This window comes from Heteronotia binoei, chromosome 21, assembly GCF_032191835.1.
Source record: "Heteronotia binoei isolate CCM8104 ecotype False Entrance Well chromosome 21, APGP_CSIRO_Hbin_v1, whole genome shotgun sequence".
NCBI lineage: Eukaryota > Metazoa > Chordata > Lepidosauria > Squamata > Gekkonidae > Heteronotia > Heteronotia binoei.
The window spans coordinates 172,623,764-172,647,798 of NC_083243.1; the positions used below are offsets into that span (position 1 = coordinate 172,623,764).

At 43.9% G+C, this 24,035-nt stretch overlaps 1 protein-coding gene across 1 annotated transcript in view; it reads right to left on the reverse strand.

The window, feature by feature from the left end:
- LOC132589710 (aldehyde dehydrogenase family 3 member B1-like) overlaps window positions 1-10,201 on the reverse strand; it is a 29,245-nt gene extending 19,044 nt beyond the window's left edge. The window contains exons 1-4 of the mRNA XM_060262437.1: window positions 10,019-10,201; window positions 9,790-9,900; window positions 8,931-9,051; window positions 8,698-8,783 (exon numbers count right to left, since the gene is read on the reverse strand). Of these exons, the coding sequence (XP_060118420.1) occupies window positions 8,698-8,783; window positions 8,931-9,051; window positions 9,790-9,900; window positions 10,019-10,201 (501 nt within the window). The remainder of the gene's footprint in view (window positions 1-8,697; window positions 8,784-8,930; window positions 9,052-9,789; window positions 9,901-10,018) is intronic.
- Window positions 10,202-24,035: the final 13,834 nt, after the last annotated feature.

A 24,035-nucleotide genomic window follows, 5' to 3' on the forward strand; every position in this document is an offset into this window, starting at 1 on the left:
CAGATGCTGCACTGGCTGCTGGTGGTATAACCAGATAACCAGGAGCTGGTTATTATCTTTAAAGCCCTATATGGCCGAGGACCTGCCAACCTTAGGGACCATCTCTCCCCACATATTTCCCAGAGGGTACTTAAATCAGGAACACAACATCTATTATAGATCCCTAGACTGAGAGAGGCAAGACTGAAAACAGCTAGAAAAAGGGCCTTCTCCATCACTGCTCCCCACTTGTGAAACCAACTGCCTGAGGGGGTCAAAGCCTTGTGAGACCTTGCCCAGTTTCACAAGGCTTGCAAGACAATATTATTCCAGTTAGCTTTTAATTGAATGACAACCACTACCACGATATTAGACCCAACTGGATGCCCAAGAACACTGAATGCCATCCTAAATCATATGGAATTAGCACCAAATTGTTTAAACTGTTTAAAAGGATTTATTTTAATGTTTAATCTGTTTTTATTGTTATTCTATTATGTTGTGAGCTGCCCTGATCCTGCTTTGGCAGGGAGGGCAGGATATAAATAAACTAAACTAACTAAACTCCTCTCTCCCTTTTGATCTGCACAACAACCCTGTGAGTTAGATTAGGCTGAAAGTCTGTGACTGGTCCAAAATCACACTGTGGACCAAAGCAGGAGGGAAGTGACCTCAGCCAGGCATAATGACAGAGTCCACTCTGCAAAGCAGCCATGTTCTCCTGGGGAAGTGATCTCTGCCATATGGAGAGCAGCTGTAATTCTGAGTGATCTCTAGCTCTCACCTGAAGATTGACAGCAATCATTCCCCAGGAGGAAATGGCTGGTTTGGAAAGTGGAGTCTTTGACTTTGTATCTGTCTGAGGTCCCACCCCTCCTCAAACCCTACCTTCTCCAGGCTCCACCTCTCAAATCTCCAGGAATTTTCCAACATGAAGTTGACAACCCTATCTCCTTCCCTTTATCTGCCCCTCTGACTTCAGCTTTCCATTGCCTCCCCCCTCCCTGCAGCCTCTTCCGAGAAAAAGGACAGTCTTTCTCCAAAGGTATGTGGGGGGCACAAAGCAGCTTGCATCATTCTCCTCTTACCCCTCCTTGATCTGCACAACAACCCTGTGAGGTAGGTTAGGCTGAAAGTCTGTGACTGTTTCAAAATCACCCAGTTTTCACAGCAAGAACCTGGGTCTGGCAGACCCCACTCTGAAGCCCTATGCCACACTGGCTATCATAGGGGGGCTGCTGCTGAGCAATAGCAAGCAGCCAGACCTAGGGTAGCTAGCCTCCAGGTGGAGCCTGAAGATCTCCTGGTATAACAACTGAACTCCAAAGTTCTCTCCCCCTGGAGAAAATAACTGCTTTGGAGGCTGGACTCTGTGGCATTACATTCAGCTGAGGCCTCTCCCCTCCCCAAGCCCTGCCCTTCTCATACTCCATCACAAAATCTCCAGGAATTTCCCACCAACCTGGAACTGGCATCCCTAGTTAGGACTGGGCTCAATTAGTTCTCCCTCAAAGACTTTTAGTGATACCTTTCAGACCAACACTGTCTCTCTAATAATGTTGTTGGTTTTAAACACAGGAATGCATTCTCTCTCCCCGCTCCCTCTCTCTGACTTTCCCTCCCCCCTTCTTCCCGCCATCCCTCTCTCTCTCACACTCTCTCTCTCCCTGTATCTGGACTGTGGTCACGGGATGCCATTTTCCCTCCTGTCTCTGTCTGTTTCGCTTCCAGAGGAGAGAGAGGAGCCCTCAGCCAATCAAAGGAAGGCTTCACCTGGCTCTTTCTCTCCTCCTCTCTCAGCCAATCAATGGAAGGCTTTCTCTGGCTGTTTCCCTCATCCTCCCTCCCTCAACCAATTAAAGGAAGGGTTTATTTCTCTCCTCTGTGAAGCAGTAGTTCAATTCTTGTCTGACCTGGGGCTGGAGGGTGGGGGTTGCTCTCCATTGAGACTGAGCAACAGGCAGTTCTGTCAGTGGGAGAATAAGTGAAGCATAGCCAGTCTTTCTGGAGAATTATATTTTAGGGGAAATTAATGAATCACCCAATTCCTGGTACTGTACAATATTCATAAAAACAAAAGGATAAAACCAATAAAACATTAACAGAACATTTTACCAATCGGATGGTGAGTAATTAATAAGCCCAATTCCACTCTCCTAGAGGAGAATGTCCCGAAAGTCCCTGACCACTCAAGGCCTTATAAGTCAATACCAGAAACTTGAACTTGATCCAGTATTCCACTGGGAGCCAGTGCAGTGGGTGCAACACAGGATGGATATGTGCTGTCCATGACGTTATCATCAGGACTCACACTGCTGCATTCTGGACCACCTGGAGCTTTCAGTACAGTCTCAAGGCCAGGCCCATGAACAGCAAGTTATAGTAGTCTAACCTGGAGGTGACTGTTGTGTGGATTACTGTGGCTAGATTGGGGCACGACCAGGGCCAGTGCCAGGCTTGTCTGTGCTCTAGGCAAGGTTTGTATCCCCCCCCCCCCACCAACCCCTACTAACCAATTTTCAAACATTTTCTGGAAGAACCCCTCTTGTTTTGCTTGCTCCTTAGCTCTTTCTGCCTTTCTTTTGTGGAACTGAACTCTCAGTGGCTGTTTTTAATCATCATAGCATATAACAGTAGCTCCCTAGGAAAATGACCATATTTTCTAAAGAAATTCAAGATCAGTCCAAGGATAAGCCAGGATTGTAGTTAGCACAAACCAACTTAGTCCAAGCCAAGCAAGACCAGGAGACAGTTGGGTTCAGGGGGGAGCATGTTGCTGGGAGCACGTTGCATGTATGAGAGCATGTTGCATGGGAGCATGTTGCATGCTGCATGAGAGTGAAGGTAGACAATCATTGGGTAGCAATACTGAGGTTTTAATATGTCAACCCGTGTCATGATGTGACCCTTCACTCCAAGTTTTGCTGCTGGTGGAGAACAGATCAACTAGTGGATTGGAGGATCCTTTAAAACTTCACCAGAATTGTATCCTGTATCCAGTTCTCCTTTCACTGCCCCCTCCCCCATTTATTAATTTAGCTTGCCATCTCTTAGCCACCTGTGGCTGAAATCATCTACTGCCAGCCATTGTTATTGAGTCCCAGGAGTTGTTATTGTTGACTTAAGGACATTCATTTAGCTTTAGGGAAAGGTGTGGGAGCAGCTGCAAAGTTCTTACAGAACAGGTATTTTTTTCCCAGCACTTGCTCCTCAGTTTGGTGTAGTGGCTAGGAGAGCGGACTCTAATTTTGGAGAACTGGTTTTTATTCCCCACTCCTCCACATGTAACTGCTCTGCTGGGTGACTCTCACCCAGACATGGGTCTTTTAGAGCTGTTCTCTCAAGAGCAGTTCTCTGAGAGCTCTCTCAGCCCCACCTACCTCACAGGGTGTCGTGGGGAGAGGAAGGGAAAGAGATTGTAAGTCACTTTGAGACCGTTTTCGCACACAGCTTACCACGCAGTCACAATCCTGTTCCCTCCGCAGCATCCGGTCGGATTTCCCACCATGTGCGCCGGAGTTACAGGAAGTGCCGTAGCTTTGGCGTAGCAAACGTAAACTGGGTTTTAGCGGTTTACATTTGCTACACAAAAGCCACAGCACTTCCTGTAACTTCGGCGCAGATGGTGGGAAATCCGACGGGACGCTGCGGAGGGAACAGGATTGTGACTGCGTGGTAAGCTGTGTGCGAAAATGGTTTGAGACTCTGAGGGAAGGGTGGGGTATGAATCCCACATCCTCCTCCTTTTCTTCTTCACAGTACTACAGCAGAATTTCCCCGTTTTTCTTTCTTGAAGCCATGAATATTTCTTTCTGCCCATTTTTTTACAGACACAGTCTGTAGCAAGATTTTTTTTTTTTTATTGGAAGGGCAAATGAATACAGTGGTGATCAGCCCATTGTTATTTGTTTGTTTATACTTTATTAATTATTTACCAGTTTTCTACTTGAGACTCAAGTTGGATTCCATGATACAGAATATTTTAATCCAATAGCATATGAGGTCTAATAAGCAATGCAATAGGACTACGCTTACAAAAATGCAAAAAAAGTATCAAACATGCTATGTCAAGCAATGCAGAAAATGGAATTAAAAATGAAAGCAATGCTAAAAAAGCATGATAAGACATACAGTGAATCAATAATATATAGCATACGTTGGCATAGACTATGGACCTGTTCTTTATAGTCTTTATAAAAATGCCCTCCCAAGCAAGTGTTTTATACAGTTTCTAGAATTACAGAAGTGCGTGTGAGAGCTTTCTTCCAGTCAATGAAATCTGAAACTGTAAACACAACCTTCTTTTCTCTGTAAATCACTAACTCAAGGCTTCTAATGGTGCTACCCAACAAATGGAAAAGATTATCAGCAACTGCTAGGGTTGCCAAGTCCAATTTAAGAAATATCTGGGGACTTTGGGGGTGGAGCCAGGAGACTTTGGGGGAGGAGCCAGGAGACCTCAGGGTGGAGCCAAGATCAAGGCTGTGACAAGCATAATTGAACTCCAAAGGGAGTTCTTGCCATCACATTTAAAGGGACGGCACGCCTTTTCCATGCCTTCCTTCCATAGGAAATAATGAAGGATAGGGGCACCTTCTTTTGGGGCTCATAGAATTGGACCCCCTGGTCCAATCGTTTTGAAACTTGGAGGATATTTTGGGGAGAGGCACTAGATGCTGTACTGAAAATTTGGTGCCTCTACCTCAAAAAACAGCCCCCCCCTAGAGCCCCAAATACCCGCGGATCAATTCTCCATGATTTTCTATAGGAATAAATCTCTATACGGAATAAAAGAGTTCCCAGCAGACATTTCCCTCCCCTCCCCCTGCTTTCTGACGACCCTGAAGCGGGAGGGGGGGGCCCCTCCAAACCAGGGGATCCCCTGCTCCCTCCTGGGGATTGGCAACCCCAGCAACTGCCCATACAGACATATTTTCTATTGTGGCTCCCATTTGTAAAATGGCCTTTCTGAGGAAGTCAGGGAAGCTTCGACACTTTTGTCAGTCTGCCAACTACATAAAACAGAACAGTTCAAGAGGGCATTTTAATAAAGGTAATAATAGGGCTTTAGGACAATGGAATGGTTCAGGAGAGTAGTTTTATAAAATGAACAAGACTGTGAACTGTGTCGCAGTACATTATGTACCATTTCCTGTATGTATTATCCTGCTTTTGCTGTAGGGTTGCCAGGTCTGTGTTGGAAAATACCTGGATACTTGGGTTGGGGGGGGGGGTGAAGCCAGGAGAAGGCAGGGTTTGAGGAGGGGAGGGGCCTCAGCACAGTACAATGCCATAGAGGCAACCCTTCAGCCATTTTCTCCAGGGAAGCTGATTTTTGCCAGCTTAGGGTTGCCAATCCCCAGGTGGGGGCAGGGATCCCCCGGTTTGGAGACCCTCCCCCTGCTTCAGGGTCGTCAGAAAGCGGGGGGAGGGGAGGGAAATGTCTGCTGGGAACTCTGTTATTCCTTATGGAGATTTATTCCCATAGAAAATAATGGAGAATTGATCTGCAGGTATCTGGGGCTCTGGGGGGCTGTTTTTTGAGATAGAGGCACCAAATTTTCAGTACAGCATCTAGTGCCTCTCCCCAAAATATCCTCCACATTTCAAAACAATTGGACCAGGGGATCCAATTCTATGAGCCCCAAAAGAAGGTGCCCCTATCCATTATTTCTTATGGAAGGAAGGCATTGAAAAGGTGTGCCGTCCCTTTAAATGTGATGGCCAGAACTCCCTTTGGAGTTCAATTATGCTTGTCACAGCCTTGATCTTGGCTCCACCCCTAATGTCTCCAGGCTCCACCCCCAAAGTCCCCAGATATTTCTTAAATTGGACTTTGCAACCCTATGCCAGCTGAAAATCAGTTGTAAAAGCTGGAGATCTCCAGGCCCAACCTGGAGACTTGCCAACAATAGTGATAATCACAGGTAAACAGATCATATAAATCAGCAAAGCCTCCGTGTTAAATAGTCTAAACACAATATACTATTTACTTATACAGTCTTTAAAGTGCTTTATAACTCAACAAATACAAGGAAAATGAGTTTCTATTATTCTGGAGATGCTCTTTTAGCTACATGTTTGAATTAAGTGAGACTCTTATCTTGAGAGGAGATATTCATCACAGCATTTGGAAGTAAAGGCATCCTCCAGGGTGAAAAAAAACGGCGACTGGTTCACAATTTAGAACTTTACCTGTTTTATTGGTGGACTGGTTCAATTGCTCCTTGCTGCGTTTGTTCCATGGTCGTTTGAAGAAATGTGTATGGATTTCTGTATTTGTTGAATTACTTACATAAAGCACTTTGAAGATTGTATAAGTAAATAGTACATTGTGTTTAGACTATTTTACATGGAGACTTTGCTGATTTCTATAACCCACCTGGAGGCTGGCAACTCTGTTTTACTGCATTGCTTTCTACCTTTGTGATATCATTTTCTGCATTGTTTGACATACCAAGCATAATTATTTTTGCTCTGTTTCAAATAGCTGTAATCCCAGTGTTATTGCATTGTTTATTAGATGTCTCGTGTGAAGTACTGCATTGGCTTACATTGTGTAATCTATTTTGAGTCTCAGTGAGAAAGGCTGACCATATATGAAGTAAATAAAATAAATAAAGTGCATAGGATCAGGCTGTGACTGTGAGGAGGATTCTTTTCTAAGTAAACAAATGTATGCTTAAGCAACAGTGGCATGATCCCTGAGGTGCTCACAGGTGGGATCCTCTCTCAGCAAGTTTCAGTCTTCAAAGTAAACACAAAACACCACAACCTCCCCTCTGTGAATAAGATTCCTGGGGTTAGCATATATTAGCCAATGAAAATTTGTGCTCACTTACCTCTGGACCTAAATTCCTTATTACGTGCCTCCTGTTCTGTCAAAAAAATTATTTCCCCAGGACTATTGTGGAACACTGTCCTGTTCTGCCCTTTTTAAAGCTTTCTTTTCAGCCTGCTACAATACTTTTTTTAATCCCTTCACACCTTAATCTCACTCTCTGCTTAAAGAATCATAGAGTTGGAAGGAACTTCCAGGGTCACCTAGTCCAACCCACTGCACAGTGCAGGAAATTCACAATTACCTTGATTCTCTGCACTGCTGTGACCTTGGGCCAGTCACACACAGCCTAGCCTATCTCACAGGGTGGTTATTATTATTTATTAGATTTTGTATTCTGCTCCTTTCCCTGCCAAGCAGGGAAGATAAAATAAAAACAGAGCTAGACAGTGCCTCAAGGGTCATCTAGTCATCCAACCCTCCACAAAGCAGGACATTCAGAACGACCTCTCCCCCCAACCCTTTCAGTAACCTCTATGCCCAGAGGAAGGCAAACAAAAAAAAAACTTCTCCAGGATACCTGGGCCAATCGGACCTGGAGGAAAATTCCTTCCTGACCCCAAAGTGGCAACTGGCATTACCTGGGCATAATAAGAAAGGGCCATGAAAGCCAAGCACTGGCTCAGCCCTTCCTATGCTCCCCCTCAAGATCTGTCTAAATACAAAGTGAGTAATTGAATCAGCATTGCTTCAGATGGCCCTGAAGTGGAAGAAGGAAGAATGCTGTAAGCCACTTTGGGTCCCTATTGGGGAGGAAAGTGGAATACACATGAAGTAAATAAAATACAATATAATAAAGCAGAGAAGAATGGGAAGGGGCTAGGGACTGAAACTGTGGAGGCGGGGGGAGAGTGGTTAGTCTTGCCTAGGCTGCAAAAACTCCTGGCACCGGCCCTGGATAGGTGATCAGTACACAAAAAAGATGAGCCAAACTCACCTCAGCATCCCACAGAAGGCCAACACAATCAATATAGGTGACCTTTCAGGTGGGGAGTGGTTTGAAGGAGAAATACTCCTGGATGAATAAGTCTACCTCCCCCCCACCCCTCCCCCGAGTTCAGGACTGATGAAGGACCAAGTAACCTGCGAGGGCCAGTTCTAGCTGTTCTTGCAAGATGAATAATAATAGATACGAAAAAGTTTTAGCACTTTTCCCCCCAGTCCCCACTCTTTTTCCACTTTTAGATTTCTTTTTCACTAATCAGGTTTTCATTTTTTAAAAAACAACGTTGGTCTCATCTTTCCCTTAAATTATCTCAGAATTTTAAGAGGAAATAGAATACAGTATCTCAAGGAAAATAAAAGTGCATCATCCTATAGAGAACTGTTTCCCTCCAACACAAGTCCACAAGTCCTGATGTCATATACATAAGAATGCATATTTTTTCCTCCAGATAAATATATCCAGAGTAGGCACCAACCATTGCTTCTATGTTTATGCCATTGTATCCCATAACAATGCAAAATAATGATTTGCTATGATTAATATTATCTGCACACCAGGACTTTTTTTGTAGCAGGAACTCCTTTGCATACTCACACCCCTGATATAGCCAATCCTCCTGGCGCTTACAGTAAACCCTGTACTAAGAGCCCTGTAAGCTCTTGGAGGATTGGTGGCATCAGGGGTGTGTGACCTAATATGCAAAAGAGTTCCTGCTACAGAAAAAGCCCTGCTGCACACCCATTTCAATTTGCTGTGGTCACATACATGCACTGTGCGAACTGTGAGACAGTCTCCCCCAATAACATCCTACCGAGGGATGAGATCAAAGCTGAATATCTTCTGTAGTATCACACCAGAGAACTGGGTCATACATGTGAATGAGAATTCTGTTTTTATCAGGAAAGAAGGGAGAATGCGTATAAAAACTCACTGGGTCAAGGTAGGTAGGCAGCACTTCAGCCATTAGCTTTTCACTGCATCTGCTTAGCTCTGAAGGTTTCACAATCACACAATTTCCTGATGGAGAAAAGAGCATGTGACTATGATAGTAAGGTGTATAAATCATCACATTTGGATCCAGCCAGCAGGAGCCCCTGTGAAGAAAACAGCTGCACAAAGGGACCGTGGGTCAGGGCTATGGGGATATTCAAAAAGCTCACTCACCAGCTGCAATGGCGCCCACCAGAGGAACCAAGGTGAGGTTAAAGGGGGAATTAAAGGGTGAAATGATGAGCACCACACCATAGGGGTCCTTGCGAATGATGGCACTTCTAAACTTTGTGGCCTACAAGTTGGTGAAGAAGACAAGAAAAGTCCATGAAGCAAGTGAATCAGGGGGAAAATAAAGTTGTCAAAATGAAAGATGTTGTTTGGCCTCTGTGTTCAGCCTGCTGGTGGAGTGCTTTTCACATTAATCTCTATTTTATAATGTCCAAAGATTACTGGAGATGAAAAGATGTTATCCAGCATGATTATTCCACTTCCTGACCTTTATATTTTAATATTGTTTGCTGAAATAATTAAGTGCCTTGTTCAAGTGTCAAAGGCAATTAGTATGTACTTCAGACAGATCTGAAGCGATTAAGATATGCACATGAAAAGCTTAAGGATGTTTTCATGTGTAATTCTGAGGCAGTAACCCTAAGGACACTTTCTTATGAGTAAGCATCATTGAATAATATGGGACATAATTCTGAGAAGATCTATTTAGGATTCTTCCTAAAACTATTTCAGCCCTTCTTATGTACTGTGTGCATTTGTGCTGTTAAAGCAAGACACAAGCCATTGTTAGGCTTAGTATTTGCTTAACCATCATGTTTTTTTTCCCCCCAGTATATTAGACTCTTTCAATATAATATGATAAAATGGGTCAAGAGTACCTAGTAGAAATAGATTTATGGAGGCTGCAGAAATGATCTCAGGCTGGTTAGCTTTTGGATCCTCCACCCAGTCATGCACAGAAGCACCTTCTCTACCGCACCAAAAAGCCATACTTCTGCCCCTCTCAGCTTGTCCCTCTTACCAGGTTCTTGCTGACACACTCATCCATCATCCAGCCGTGCAAGCAGTTGAGTGCGTTGTTCACCTCATTCATAACAAGAGAAATGTCAGCCATTTCTCCTTCAAAAGCACACTGTTGGGGGAACAAAATGGTCTTCGTTTTAGCCACACTGGGCTTACAAACCATGAGACAGATTCTGGTCCAACATGAACTTTTTAGCCAAAACCTCTGGCTGCATCACCACACTCACCCTGCGCATGTCTGCATTAACGGCTTGCAGGATTTCACACCGATTCTCCTCCAGAAAGCAGCCCAGTGCCTCCAGCTGTTTCCTCCGATATTCTATAGGTCGTGTCTTTCCTGTTAGCCAGGTGGCACGTAGGCAGTCCACCAGGGCAGCATAAGGGTTTGAGCTGGAGATAAAGCAGGTCATCAATGGATTTCTAAAGATCTTGTAGAATTTTTTCCAAATTGTTCCTATAGGACAAGATTCTCACAATTTCTGCTGATAATAGCTCACAATACTGCCTTTTATTTTTCTTCATATCAGGAAAAAAAAATAACAAAGCAGCAATATACAGCAGTATAGAAGTTACCAGGAAGTACAAATCCAAATTCGCATCAAGTTGCAAGATTAGAACTGCCAGGGGTAAATTGTTATTCAGACTATCCCAACCACTGGGAATGAGGAAAGGTATGGTATAACCCAGTCTTATCAGGTCTCAGAAGCTAAGAAGGATTGGTACTTGGATGGAAGACCATCAAGGAAAACTCTGCAGAAAGCCAATGGCAAACCAATTATGCTTCTCACTTGCCTGAAAGTCCCTTTTCTGGGGTCGCTGTAAGTCAATGGTGACTTGTTGATATTGACATTCATATGTACCCAACCACAGTGAAGTGTGGACAACTAAAGCAAACTCTCAATTACTAAGGGAGAATGATCATAAACCTTTGTCAGAATTAAAGACATAGATCTTTTTCAGACAGCCTAAGTATTCTGGTATGGCAGCTGGTCAGTTACTGAACAGTAACGGGGTTCTGCTGGCATTTCAGATAGACCCGATTCAGTAACTGGCTGCTACCGGAATACTGTCACCTTTTCACACAGTCCCGCTGCTGCCTGAGTAATTTTTTACAAAGAGCAGTTCCCTCCAGTTTTTAACCCCTCCTTCCGGGTTGAAATTGCTATAGGGCTTTGTGTGAAATCCCCCGTAGCGATTCTGGGAGCACCGGCTTTTTTCGCGCCCTTTTTTCCCGGCCGGTGCGCGATCTCCGGCTTTTTTTTTTATTTTAAATGTCCGGCTAAGATAGCTATAGTGCTAAAGTGCTATAGTGATGTTTCAAAACAGCACCACCATTGGGATGCCTTGGCTCCAAAAGAAAAAGAAAAAACGAAGATCGCACACCGGCTGGCAAAAAAAGGTGCAAAAACGGCCAGCACTCGTAGAAGCGAGATAACAGTGGAATAGTGTGAAATGGCTCACTTCAATCACAGAACCCTACCAGAAAAAAAAAACCCATAGCCCCAATCACAACCTCACCAATAAAGCCGTCATGAACATGTTGCTATTATAATCCAGGTGTATTATCAACGCATTTCCTGAATCAGACATCTCGAAAGCCATCCATTATATCCAGCATCGTTCCCATGATTGGTCAATCAGACGTCCCTGCCGAACCTCGTTTTCCGACAGTAGCACTCTGGATTTGTGTAGGCGCATTCCCAACAGCCCCCCTCACAGGACGTACTAAAATGAATGACAAGATTGCCCACAGAAACAATGGGAGAGGCTGGATTGCCCATTGGATATAATGGGAGACAAGATTGCCAATTGACTTGCATGGGCTCCATTGAAACACACTGAAGCACAAAAACGGCTGCAATAAAAATCTGGAATGGATCTTCCAGGAAAGTCAACACAACCTACAAGTGTCCAGGAATGCGATTGCTGGGAGAAGGGCAGATTGGCAGCCCCTGGGACTGGCACAGGTGTTTTGGATTTGAATTGCCGGGGAGGAGGGTGGGTTGCCACCCTCTGGGACTGGATTGCAAGGGGACAGGGCAGAATGACAGCCTCTGGGACTGGATTGCAGGGTTGCTGACTGGATTACTACCCTCTGGGACTGGATTGCCAGGGAAAACTTTAGATTGCCAGCCTCTGGGACTGGATTCTCCAGAACAACCCAGAACACCTGTGCCAGTCCCAAGGGCTGGCAATCTGCTCTTCCCTCAGCAATCCCATTCCTGGACACTTGTACGTTGCGTTAACTTTTTTGAAAAATCCATTCCAGATTTTTATTGCAGCCGTTTTTCTGCTTCATTGTGTTTCAATGGAACCCATGCATGTCAATTGGCAATCTTGTCTCCCATTATATCCAATGGGCCATCTAGTCTCTCTCATTGTTTCCTATGGGCAATCTTGTCATTCGTTTTAGTACATCCCCCGCGACTCTTCTTTTCTCTACCACGGAACTACTTTTCCTGCACGATCGCAACGCATGCAGAAATAACCCGCCAAATTACACACGACTGTTCTCAATTTCAGGACTGAATTAAAAGACCACTCAGGTGCTTGGTTTACCAGGCAGCTGACAGAGTTTGCGATCTCACATCTGCTCATGCATTGATATTACTTCTGATTGAGGTTTGGGCGGGAACCAGTTCTGTGCTTTACAACAACCCAGTAACGGAGGAGCGTTCAAACATGCAAAGTCCGCTCTTCAGTCATCAGGAGTGCTCTTGGTCCGGATTTAAAGCACTATCAAAAAACTCCAGGTCCAAGTTGAGGCAATGCGGAACCTGGACGAGTCACCCACGATTCCCAAATGCTGATGTTTGGACGGCCACATAAAATCCGACATGCATCCATGCCCATGTCGGGATTTTCTGCATGTCTGACTCCGGCCCATGTGTCTGAAAACTCCCATCCCTGTCCCAGATTACTCCAGGATGGCACAATACCAATTCCCTTCCGGTTTCCACTGGTAAGTGTGAAAAGGGCCATACAAAGAAACTTCTAAGCATTCATTCGCTTTCTGCTTCTTGGGCCTGGCTCATATATGCAAGACAATGAGGTGAAAGAGATCTGCGGTGGTAAAATGGACCGTACCACTTCAGGCTGCAGAAGTTGGATTCCAACGCTGAATGTTTCTTCACATAAAACACAGCCATTAAAACAAGGTGAAGTGGTGCATTCCATTCTACCACCTAGCATTATTGCATTCTCACTCTCCTGTGTGTGTAAACCAGACCACAGGTATGCATGTCTCATGGCCGTCAAAGAAACACTGCCTTCTCTCAGTTTTCCTGCAGCTGACTGGGTAGCTGTTTCTACTAGGTAGGCAGTAACTAACCATTTTGGACCAGGGAATACAAGAGAATTCAGGGTATTTTCAACCTGGGTTTCCCCACCTGCTATTCTCTTGGATATTTCTTTGCATGAATACACACACAAAGCTGCCTTATACTGAGTCAGTCAGCACTGTGTATTCTGACTGGCAGCAGGTCTCTAGGGTCTCAGGCAGAGATCTTTCACAGCACTTTTAACCTTACCCTTTAAATGGAGATGCCATTGATTGAATTTGAGACCTTCTGCTTGCAGATTCTCTGTCAGTAAACCCCAGCTCCTCCTGCCATGCTAGTTGGGGAAAGGAATTTAGTGGAAGGGCACAGGATTTTTGAGCCCGGTCTAATTTTGAACAGGCGCTCTAGTGAAGTTGGCATCAGAATCTCATTTGAATTGAATCCACAGATGATGGAGAGAAATAATTCTGTCATTTATCTTATTTTTTAAAATCTAGATGAAAAGATTTCCCAGTTGAATCCCAGATTAGGAATCTAATGGTGCTATTCAGAATTTTTTCTCCCAGATGATTTCTTCCTGCTTGTACAGAAACAAGTTTTTCCAGACTGCCTATTGTTCTTAACTGTGGTTGGTTTTATTCCATTTGTTATGGGTCACTAATAAAGGAAAGGGAGAGGCAGTAGCCTTGACATGCCCTGGTTTTGATATTTTCTGACCAACACTTGCTATAATCTCTTTCTGGAGGGGAGCGGATGCTACAATTAAGGCTTGGTGTTTATGCTTAACCAGTCCTCTCCACTCAAAGTCTTTCCCCAGTGTCAGTAGTATGTACAGTACATATTCCCTGAACTGAACAAAGAATATTCGGCCAGTAATTGTGTAGTTAGTGTCCTTGCCAGATTTTTCAGGCTCAGTATCTGTTCTTTACCTGCTTGAAGAAGAATCTTGCTGATGTTCAAATTGCTGGCAAACGTCCTGAAAATTGTGTTGGCCTTCATTCTGTTGTCCTCCAGAACTTTTCTTCCGCTTGTCTCCACTTTGGAGGGGAACTTCCTCAAATTTGTGTTGTAGTTTTGGATTCTGATGTCCTGCACAACTTGTGTGGGAAGAAGCCATGTCATGTTGGGAGGGAAATTCCCAGAGTTTGGCTTTTTCTCTAACGCTTGAAGATTTTCCACTGACATTCTTCTGCTTGTTTTCGCTTGCATGCGGACCTTCCTGGACCTTATGCTGTAGTCTGAAATCCAGATTCTCTGAGGTAACACTTTCCACAGTCTCTCCAGCTAGAAAGAAACAAGAAAATAGCAAATCAGTCATGCTCTGTCCAATTCTTACAGGTTTGAGTGTATAACTATGGATTACCTTGTCCGACAGAGCATGAAACATGTTTTATTCCAAGTCTTCCACAGCACCAAGTTAGGTAGATCTTATCTTGCAGTTTTCCCATTCTCATTTGCACAAAATTATCTTTTCTGCCTCCGGAGGTGTCACCCTTAGACTGGAATTTTTCTGGTTTCTGTTATACGCTCTGTATATGGGGTGGTGTTGTTACTGAATATAGATCAGGCTTCTTTGAACCTATCCTTGTGGCATTTCACAACAATAGGGAAGTGCACTAGAACTAGAATTTGGATAAATAATTGTGACTCTTCAGATTCAGAATGTTTAAAAAATTCAAATTAAGAATGGTATTAAATAGTCATTTTCCATTAAAAACAAGATGAATTGCTTTGTAAAGCCCCCAACCTTTTCTCAGTGCTTCTGCCAAACCCAAAGAGCTAAGCAACCATGTCAAATGCACAGCAAAATTGCTAGGTAGCAATGCTTGGGCATTGCGTCATGACTGTAATCCAGGCATTCACAACCCTGAATATTGCAAGTATCACCAGGGCATCATAGAACAGCACAGTGGAGGACAGCTGGTGATGGGAGAGTGGGCAATTAACTTATTTACTTCATTTATATGCTGTCTTTCTCCCCAGCGGGGGCTCCATCAAAGCAGCTTATACCATTCTACTTTCCTCTGTCATCTTCCTCCAGACTGATTGTGGAATGGTGGACAACTACCCGCAACAGCGCTGGGTATGGCACAGGTCTAGAACAGTATCTGGAGAAAAGGAAGGCTCAGCAGAAGGCAGCAGCAAACCGAAGTTCAGCATCCACTTTTATATGGGCAGCTGGAGTTCCCATGGCATTTATTGCTGCTGTCACCCTCCATCCCTTTTCCCTATTGCACCTTTGCAAAAATAAAGACACATTGGCAGTCTCACTGGGAAACCCCACAACCTGAAAACCTCTCCTCCCACCCCCTTTACTTTTCCCTACCAAGTCGCACTGTACCACCACAGAACAGCTTGGCAGGGATAGAGAAAAACCCTTTAAATGACTAAAGTGTGTGTGGGAGTACATGGCAGCAAGCTACCCCACATCATTTTGAAAGCAGGGCTTTGTTTAATAATTGTGACAGAGTTAAGGTTGTCAGGCTAGCACATATAAATAGTGGTAGCTTTCAGAAGATCTGAACCATAGGAAAAAAAATAGCACTACATGTGTCTTGATGCCACTTCCAGCAAAAACCCAAATGTGACCTCCCAGCCATCTGACAATGCTCTAGGAAAGCCTGTAGAGATTTGGGGGATCCCTAGATCATCACAGGGAGGCTGTTATGTCACTTCTGGGTTCTTCCATTTTCCTACTACTGCCCAGAGGAAAGCAGTGGGAGGGCGAATAGGAGGTAAGTGGCAAAGCTATGATTGAAGGGTATCTACACAGACATTTCCTGCAGACACTCTGCAGATTCCCCTGTGAGGTGAATTAGGACAGGTTTATTTTCAATCAGTTTTTTAAAAGGAAAGCTTTGGGAATGGTACAAGTGATGCCCAGAATTAGCAGGTCATGTTGGCTTTCTCCTGGAAGCAGGGGATTCCTACTTTTCACACTGGGGAAAAATCTCACCTGGAAGAAGCCTGAAGAGTAAGACCCAGTGTCATGGCAACCTTTTGCATTTCCCTCAGGAAAGACCAAAGTATTCTCTTTTCATTCCAAGTTACTTAATTTTCAGATAACTGGGGCATTGCCTCAGTCAGGGTTGGCACAATATTCACTTGAACAGTGTTTATTTGGCCAGCAATCGGATTAAAACTAATTCCTCCCAGTTTGAGGCATTAACGCTTTCTATGTATGCATGTGATGTCGCAGGAGATCATAGTCCAGTTTTAATTATATAGTCTGATAGTGATTATATAAAACAATAGATTCAATTCTGTACATTTAAAAAAAAAATCCAAAGAAATATACTTAGTTTGTGTACCTGAATATCTGCCAGTTTGTATACACTAGTTGGGTTTTTTAAAAAATATATATATGTTACTGAAAATTCTACCTTTAAAAAAATAAAAATAATTTATCTCTGTTATGGTATGTGCTTAAGATCAACCTGTCATAAATAACAGTATAAACTGGCCCTGTTACTGACAGGACCCTAAATGGCTAGCTGGTTTCAGGCCAATGGAAAGCAACCGCTTGGCAAGAATCCAGAAGAACTGAGTCCTAGAGAGTAGGTGATGTGGGTTTCTTGTTTGTTTGTTGTTTTGCCACAGCTGACTTATGGTGACCCTGTAGAGTTTCAAAGCAAGAGACATTCAGAGATGATTTGTCATTGCTTGCCTCTTTGGTGAGAGGTGTAGTGGTTAAGTGTGCAGACTCCTATATATGGGAGAACTGCGTTCGATTCCCCACTCCTCCATTCGCAGCTGCTGGAATGGTCTTGGGTCAGTCATAGCTCTGGCAGAGATTATCCTTGAAAGGGCAGCTGCTGCGAGAGTCCTCTCAGCCCCACCCACCTCACAGGGTGTCTGTTGTGGGGGGAGAAGATATAGGAGATTGCAAGCCTCTCTGAGTCTCTAATTCAGAGAGAAGGGTGGGGGATAAATCTGCAGTCTTCTTCTTCTCTGTATAGTGATTCTGGGGTTCTGCGATGGCCTCCCATCCAAATACTAGCCAGGGCCAACTAAGCTTAGATTCTGAGATCTAAGATTGATGTTACACATCTTATTATCTCTTACACAAAGATTTTTTAATTTGGAAAATTAATGGGAAATTATTCCCTCCCCCCCCCCTCCCGCATCCAGCAGATGCAAAAGCCCACTCTTGCATAAAATTTGTCATTTACCCTTTCGAAATACATACAAGCAGTGCCCATTCCTTTCTCATATCTTGTTCAAATGTAATGTGGAGGGACGGTGGCTCAGTGGAGAGGGACGGTGGCTCAGTGGTAGAGCATCTGCTTGGGAAGCAGAAGGTCCCAGGTTCAATCCCTGGCATCTCCAAAAAAGGGTCCAGGCAAATAGGTGTGAAAAACCTCAGCTTCAGACCCTGGAGAGCAGGGGAGAGACAGTGGCTCAGTGGTAGAGCATCTGCTTGGGAAGCAGAAGGTCCCATGTTCAATCCCTGGCATCTCCAAAAAAGGGTCCAGGCAAATAGGTGTGAAAAACCTCAGCTTGAGACCCTGGAGAGCAGGGGAGGGATGGTGGCTCAGTGGTAGAGCATCTGCTTGGGAAGCAGAAGGTCCCAGGTTCAATCCCTGGCATCTCCAAAAAAGGGTCCAGGCAAATAGGTGTGAAAAACCGCAGCTTGAGACCCTGGAGAGCAGGGGAGAGACAGTGGCTCAGTGGTAGAGCATCTGCTTGGGAAGCAGAAGGTCCCAGGTTCAATCCCTGGCATCTCCAAAAAAGGGTCCAGGCAAATAGGTGTGAAAAACCTCAGCTTGAGACCCTGGAGAGCCGCTGCCAGTCTGAGAAGACAATACTGACTTTGATGGACCGAGGGTCTGATTCAGTATAAGGCAGCTTCATATGTTCAATGTATAAAAAAGTAGTATCTTATATAGCTATATGCATACAAAATATTAAATATACTTGTATGTTTCTGCAAAGGTACTGGCAAAAAAATACAAAACTTCACCTAGAAGCCTGAAGACTGTTAGCCATGTATGAATTCACAGAATACCCATTAATAGTTTAAGAGGGTTTCCTTTATTATGTTGAAAACAATTATTATGTCATTAACGATACTTCCTAAATTTAATTGCTGTCCATCCAGCAGTTGTAGTCTATCCTGTTTGAACAAGAAACAGGGAATTGTCTGGAAATTTTTAAATTTAGGTTAAACTGAAACTCCATGTCATCATAACCTCCAGACTGGACTACTGTAAATTACTCTATGTGGGGCTGCCTTTGAAGACATTCTGGAAGCTTCAATAGATACAAAATATAGTGGCAAGATTGCTGTAGAGGGTCAGGCATGGGAACATGTCTTTCCGGTTCTACATCAGTTTCATTATTTATCGGTTCCAGGCCCAATTCAAAGTGCTGGTTTTATTACCTTTAAAACCCTCCATGACCTTGAGCCCTCAAACTTATCTGTTTGTATACTTCTGCATGCCAATTACACTCCTCCGACAACCTTGCCACTGTGGTGTCCTGTCTTAAAAATGTCAGCAGCAACTAGGTCAAACACCTTCTCTGTAGTAGGGTCTGTCCTTTGGAATAGACTACCAGAGTAGGTGTGAGCACACCTTCTCTGATTCCATTTAGGAAGGCATGCAAGGCTATTGTATTTCAGAGGCATTTGGAGGAGGGTGAACTGTCACAGCAGATTTAACTGTGTTTTTAAAAATCGGTGCATTATTTTATCTGTTAATAGACTCTCATTATTTGTGCCCTGTAGCTTGTAGTTGTGCCATTAGCAACCTTGAGCCCAAAGAAATAAGGTAAGATAGCTATTTTAAATAAATAAATAAGTAAAATGTCTTCACCATGAACATTTTTATCGCTGTAAGGCCCATAAGACAAGAGCACTGAGAGGTACAGGGCCAAAGTCCCATCCTGTTCTCCAGAATGGCCTGCTGCCCAATTCCATTCTTACTAAAGCGTTTTCGCACCCCTCTTCCCCTTGTGGGTTGGCAACTGAGTGGACCAAATGGCATTACCAGAGAACCAGATTTGTTCCAGCAACTACCCTGCATTCCTTTAGTATACAGCTTATGTTGAGGGACTCTTTGGTTTAATTTAAAATCAGCAGATGACATCACTAAAATTATGCCTCACCTTTTCTTATTAAAGCAATAGTTTATTTCTCACCCCCTACCCCCTATTTTAATGGCAGATTCTAGGAGAAGCAAATGCCATTTCAAAGCTTGTTTTCTTTGGGAAATTGCAAGTCCTGTTTACTACCAATGGATTTTTGGTTTTCCTTTGATTTTGTCTTCATGCCAGGAGAATAAAGGTTACATTTATCTTGAGAATTTCAAATGCTTTTTATATGTATTTCTGAGAAAGTAAACCAAAATGGAGATTTTTCAAGTGGATCCAACAGGGACAAGAAATCCATTAACATCCCTACAAAGGATAGCATGTGAGATTCAGTGGCAAAGGGCACAATCCGCAGTGTATTCAACAACTATGTTGGTTTCCTTCCTTTGATCAACTACCTGTACAGTTTGAGAACCTTTACAGAAGTCATTGTTAAGAAAGGACTTTTCAGAATCCTTGTTCAGGCAGAGTGGATTTACAAAGCACTTTCATTGAGAAGAACATCTCATATCAACAATATTCCCTTGAAGCATAGACCGTTGCCCCCCCCCCCCGCCCCCCAAGAGAAGTTAACTCCTTTGGACATAGGCCGGGCACAAAGCTTTTTAAATCTTCAGATTCCTAGGAGACTTTATAAGAGCCAAGGCTAAAATGTCTGATTTCTCAAAGGCAGACAACAGGTTCATTTTCATCTTGATACATTCTTGTGCCTGTTCCCTACGCAGTGATATCTCAAAGCTGATGGAAACCATACTTTGATGTCCTGTACCATTATTGTCTAACCAACAATGACAGCTAAAGCTGTTTTGTTTGTTTGTTTTTAAGACATATAGTCAACCATACCATCAAAGCTCAGGACACATGGTAACATTTTTTTGTTACATTCATTCTCACAATATTCCTTGGGGAAAGCTTTATAAGATGCCCCTTTTACACATACAGCACCTCCCATATACAAGAATACCAATAGTTGGGCCTTTTATTTCTGGAAAAAGAAGTGCTGGAACTCTTAAGAGGAAAAAACATGGGTGCCCCTCAGGACCTTTAAAACAATTTTTATATATAATTTTGTTTCCACAAAGAAGTTCTGGAACTCTGTTCCACCATGTTCCCCGAGAAAAAAAGCCCAGGGTTACACACTACTTTTCTTTGATTCATACTACGCACAACATCCCTACAGTCAACGAGTAAACTCATTCCCATCCAATCTCAATTTAAAAAAAAAAAATCTTCCCCTTAGAAAAGAATCCTGTTTGCCCCCTCTCTTTGCTTCTCATCTAGCCAATGGCTTGAACCAATGGCAAGCTAGAACAAGCATCCTCTAGAAGGAAAAAACTGGATAACTTCCATCCTATGTTCTTTTTTGGTACCTCTTTCCATTGCTGCAGTTGTATTCCTCAGTCCGTACCACTACTTCCTTATGACTGGCTTGCTCTGGGTGCAGCTGGTAGGTGGACAGCTTATTTTTGTTTTGAGGATTACCTTTGACTCGGCACCTTTTTGATGCCTCTGCACTTCATCTTTGGCACCAATGATTGGCTGCTAATGAAAACCATCTAGGAGCTGATTGGGACTGAAGAAGGAGTGGTGAGGCCTGTACTTGCCCCTGCCAAAACCACAAGGATATGGAGGATGTGACTGTAAGGGTGGGGATGACCCCTCAGGGGCACATGGAGTCTGAGTTGTCCTTATGGAACTGTGGGCAGAACAAAAAAACAAGGCACTGGGACTCAACGAAGACTACAGGACCCTACCATTTAAAAAAATCCCTTCTTCACTATGATGACAATTCCATGATCTTCCCAGGACAGACTTGATAAGTGTGGCCAGAAAGGCAAAACTTCCCTTCTACATCTTGATTTTCTTCATCTATTTTTTATTGCTATATAGATGACAACGGTACTAGCCCTTCCGTGGCTGAAACTTGTTCTCTGTCCTGAAAACCACTTTGCACTAGTCTCTTGCTGCTCCTTCAGCATGTCACTCTTCTCCCTTCTAAGGAGAGCATTCGGGAACAGATACTCCCTGTGGTATGTGGATAGTTGAGGATTATTTTTCTTTGAGATGTTGGACTATACTGTGTCCTTGCAATCCCACACTTTGAATCTCTACAATCCATCACATGACACAAGAAGCATACTTGCCCATCCCCTACACACACACACACACACAAATTTAATTTACCTAAATGGCGTCATCTTTCAGTGTATAATGAGCTGGAACCTTCATCTTCTTCTGTAGCGCTTATTAAAACAGCAGCATCCTGTGTTGAAGGGACTGGGCTGGGCTCAAAAAATACTGACATGTTTGCTATACACAACCACAATAGCAACCACAAGAATCTTCCTTAGGAGTTTTCTAGGAATGAGTGGCACTTCTCTTGGGTCACATACGATGAGTATAAGATTACAATCCAGGCAAAAACATGAATTGCACAGTCTTGCTGTAAGCAGGGTGCATGGGCCCTGGGAGACCTGGAGCAGTGAGGAGCACAGCAGGATAGGTGTAGAGCACTGGTCTATTTTAATTGGGTACCCAAAGGCTAGGTAAAAGAAAATTATGAGAAATAAATTAAACAAAATATACATTTTTATTTCAAAGGGCACTAAAACTGTACTTTTAAAAACATAGGCACATTCCACCTTTGAAGCAGCAAGTATTTGGACTATGAAGTCCTAAATCCATGTAACATGATTAGGGATGCCATTTTCCAGTCAGGGGACAGCAGGGCTTTTTTTGAACAGGAACGCACAGGAATGCATCAGGGGTGTGGCCTAACGTGCAAATAAGTTCCTGCTGGGCTTTTTCTACCAAAAAACAACCCTGTACAAAACAATGGTGCCATCAGGGGGTGTGGCCTAACATGCAAATGAGTTCCTGCTGGGCTTTTTCTGCCAAAAACAACCCTGTACAAAGCAATGGTGCCATCAGGGGGTGTGGCCTAACGTGCAAATGAGTTCCTGCTGGGCTTTTTCTACCAAAAAACAACCCTGTACAAAACAATGGTACCATCGGGGGGTGTGGCCTAACGTGCAAATGAGTTCCTGCTGGGCTTTTTCTACCAAAAAACAACCCTGCACAAAAACAATGGTACCATCGGGGGGTGTGGCCTAACGTGCAAATGAGTTCCTGCTGGGCTTTTTCTACCAAAAAACAACCCTGTACAAAACAATGGTACCATCAGGGGGTGTGGCCTAACGTGCAAATGAGTTCCTGCTGGGCTTTTTCTACCAAAAAACAACCCTGCACAAAAACAATGGTACCATCAGGGGGTGTGGCCTAACGTGCAAATGAGTTCCTGCTGGGCTTTTTCTACCAAAAACCAACCCTGCACAAAACAATGGTACCATCAGGGGGTGTGGCCTAACATGCAAATGAGTTCCTGCTGGGCTTTTTCTACCAAAAACAACCCTGTACAAAACAATGGTACCATCAGGGGGTGTGGCCTAACATGCAAATGAGTTCCTACTTGGCTTTTTCTACCAAAAAAGCTCTGGGGGCCAGGGATCCCCCATTTCAGAGGCTGCTAGCCAGCCAGGGGAAACCCTGCCCCAAATGTGACATGCTGATGTCCAGGGCTAGCCCTAGACTTTCTGCCACCCTAAGCAAGACTAACTTCTGGCACACACACACCCCCCCCACACACACACTGATAACATCACTGAGTCACACGGGGAGGTGCCCCGTTTGGCACCCCCAGAAGGCCAGTGCCCTACACAATTCTCTAGTTTGCCTAGTGGCAGGGCTGGCCCTGCTGATATCACACAGAAGCGACATCATGTGGGCAACATCACACAGCTGTTTGGGGGCAAAACTCTATGGTTAGAGGGCAATCTCACCATAGAGTTTTGCCCAAGAAGCAGAGTCACTGTACAACATCACCAACATCATGACGTCATCCTGTTAGGGTTGCCAATCCCCAGGTGGGGGCAGGGGATCCCCCGGTTTGGAGGCCCTCCCCCCACTTCAGGGTCGTCAGAAAGTGGGGGGAGGGGAGGGAAATATCTGCTGGGAACTCTATTATTCCCTATGGAGATTTATTCCCATAGAAAATCATGGAGAATTGATCTGCGGATATCTGGGGCTCTGGGGGGTAGGGTTGCCAAGTCCAATTTAAGAAATATCTGGGGACTTTGGGGGTGGAGCCAAGATTAAGGCTGTGACAAGCATAATTGAACTCCAAAGGTGTTGGAATACAAGCTATGTACATTCCAGCCATTATATAGTTAACTGTTTGTTTACCTGATAGAGGAAGTGATGTATTGTGACCTAAACTCAATTGTGGGATGGTTCTTACTTTGCCCGCAAAAGATGTGAACACAACATTGGTCAGAGAGGATGTTAGGTGTGAAATGCTTTGATCTTGTATGCAAGTTTTATTGCTCTTCTTCCTGGCGAAATGCTTTTTGGGGAGAAGAACAGTTGAGACAAAGAAAGTAGCCATGTAGTAAGACATAGATAGACTAGCTGGTAAGCTAGATTGTTTTTCTGTTTTATCCCAAGTACCCTATCCTGATGTTTTCTAGTAAACTTTATTTCTTTTGCTAAGCTTAAGCCTCGACTCCAATTACTGCCACTCCAAACCTCTGAATTTAACATGTATTTCCTAACATTTTGGTAGCAGATGGTAAATGGTTCCAACAAAAGGGAGTTCTGGCCATCACATTTAAAGGGACGGCACACCTTTTCAATGCCTTCCTTCCATAGGAAATAATGAAGGATAGGGACACCTTCTTTTGCGGCTCATAGAATTGGAGCCCCTGGTCCAATCTTTTTGAAACTTGGGGAGTATTTTGGGAAGAGGCACTAGATGCTATACTGAAAATTTGGTGCCCCTACCTCAAAAAACAGCCCCCCTCCAGAGCACCAG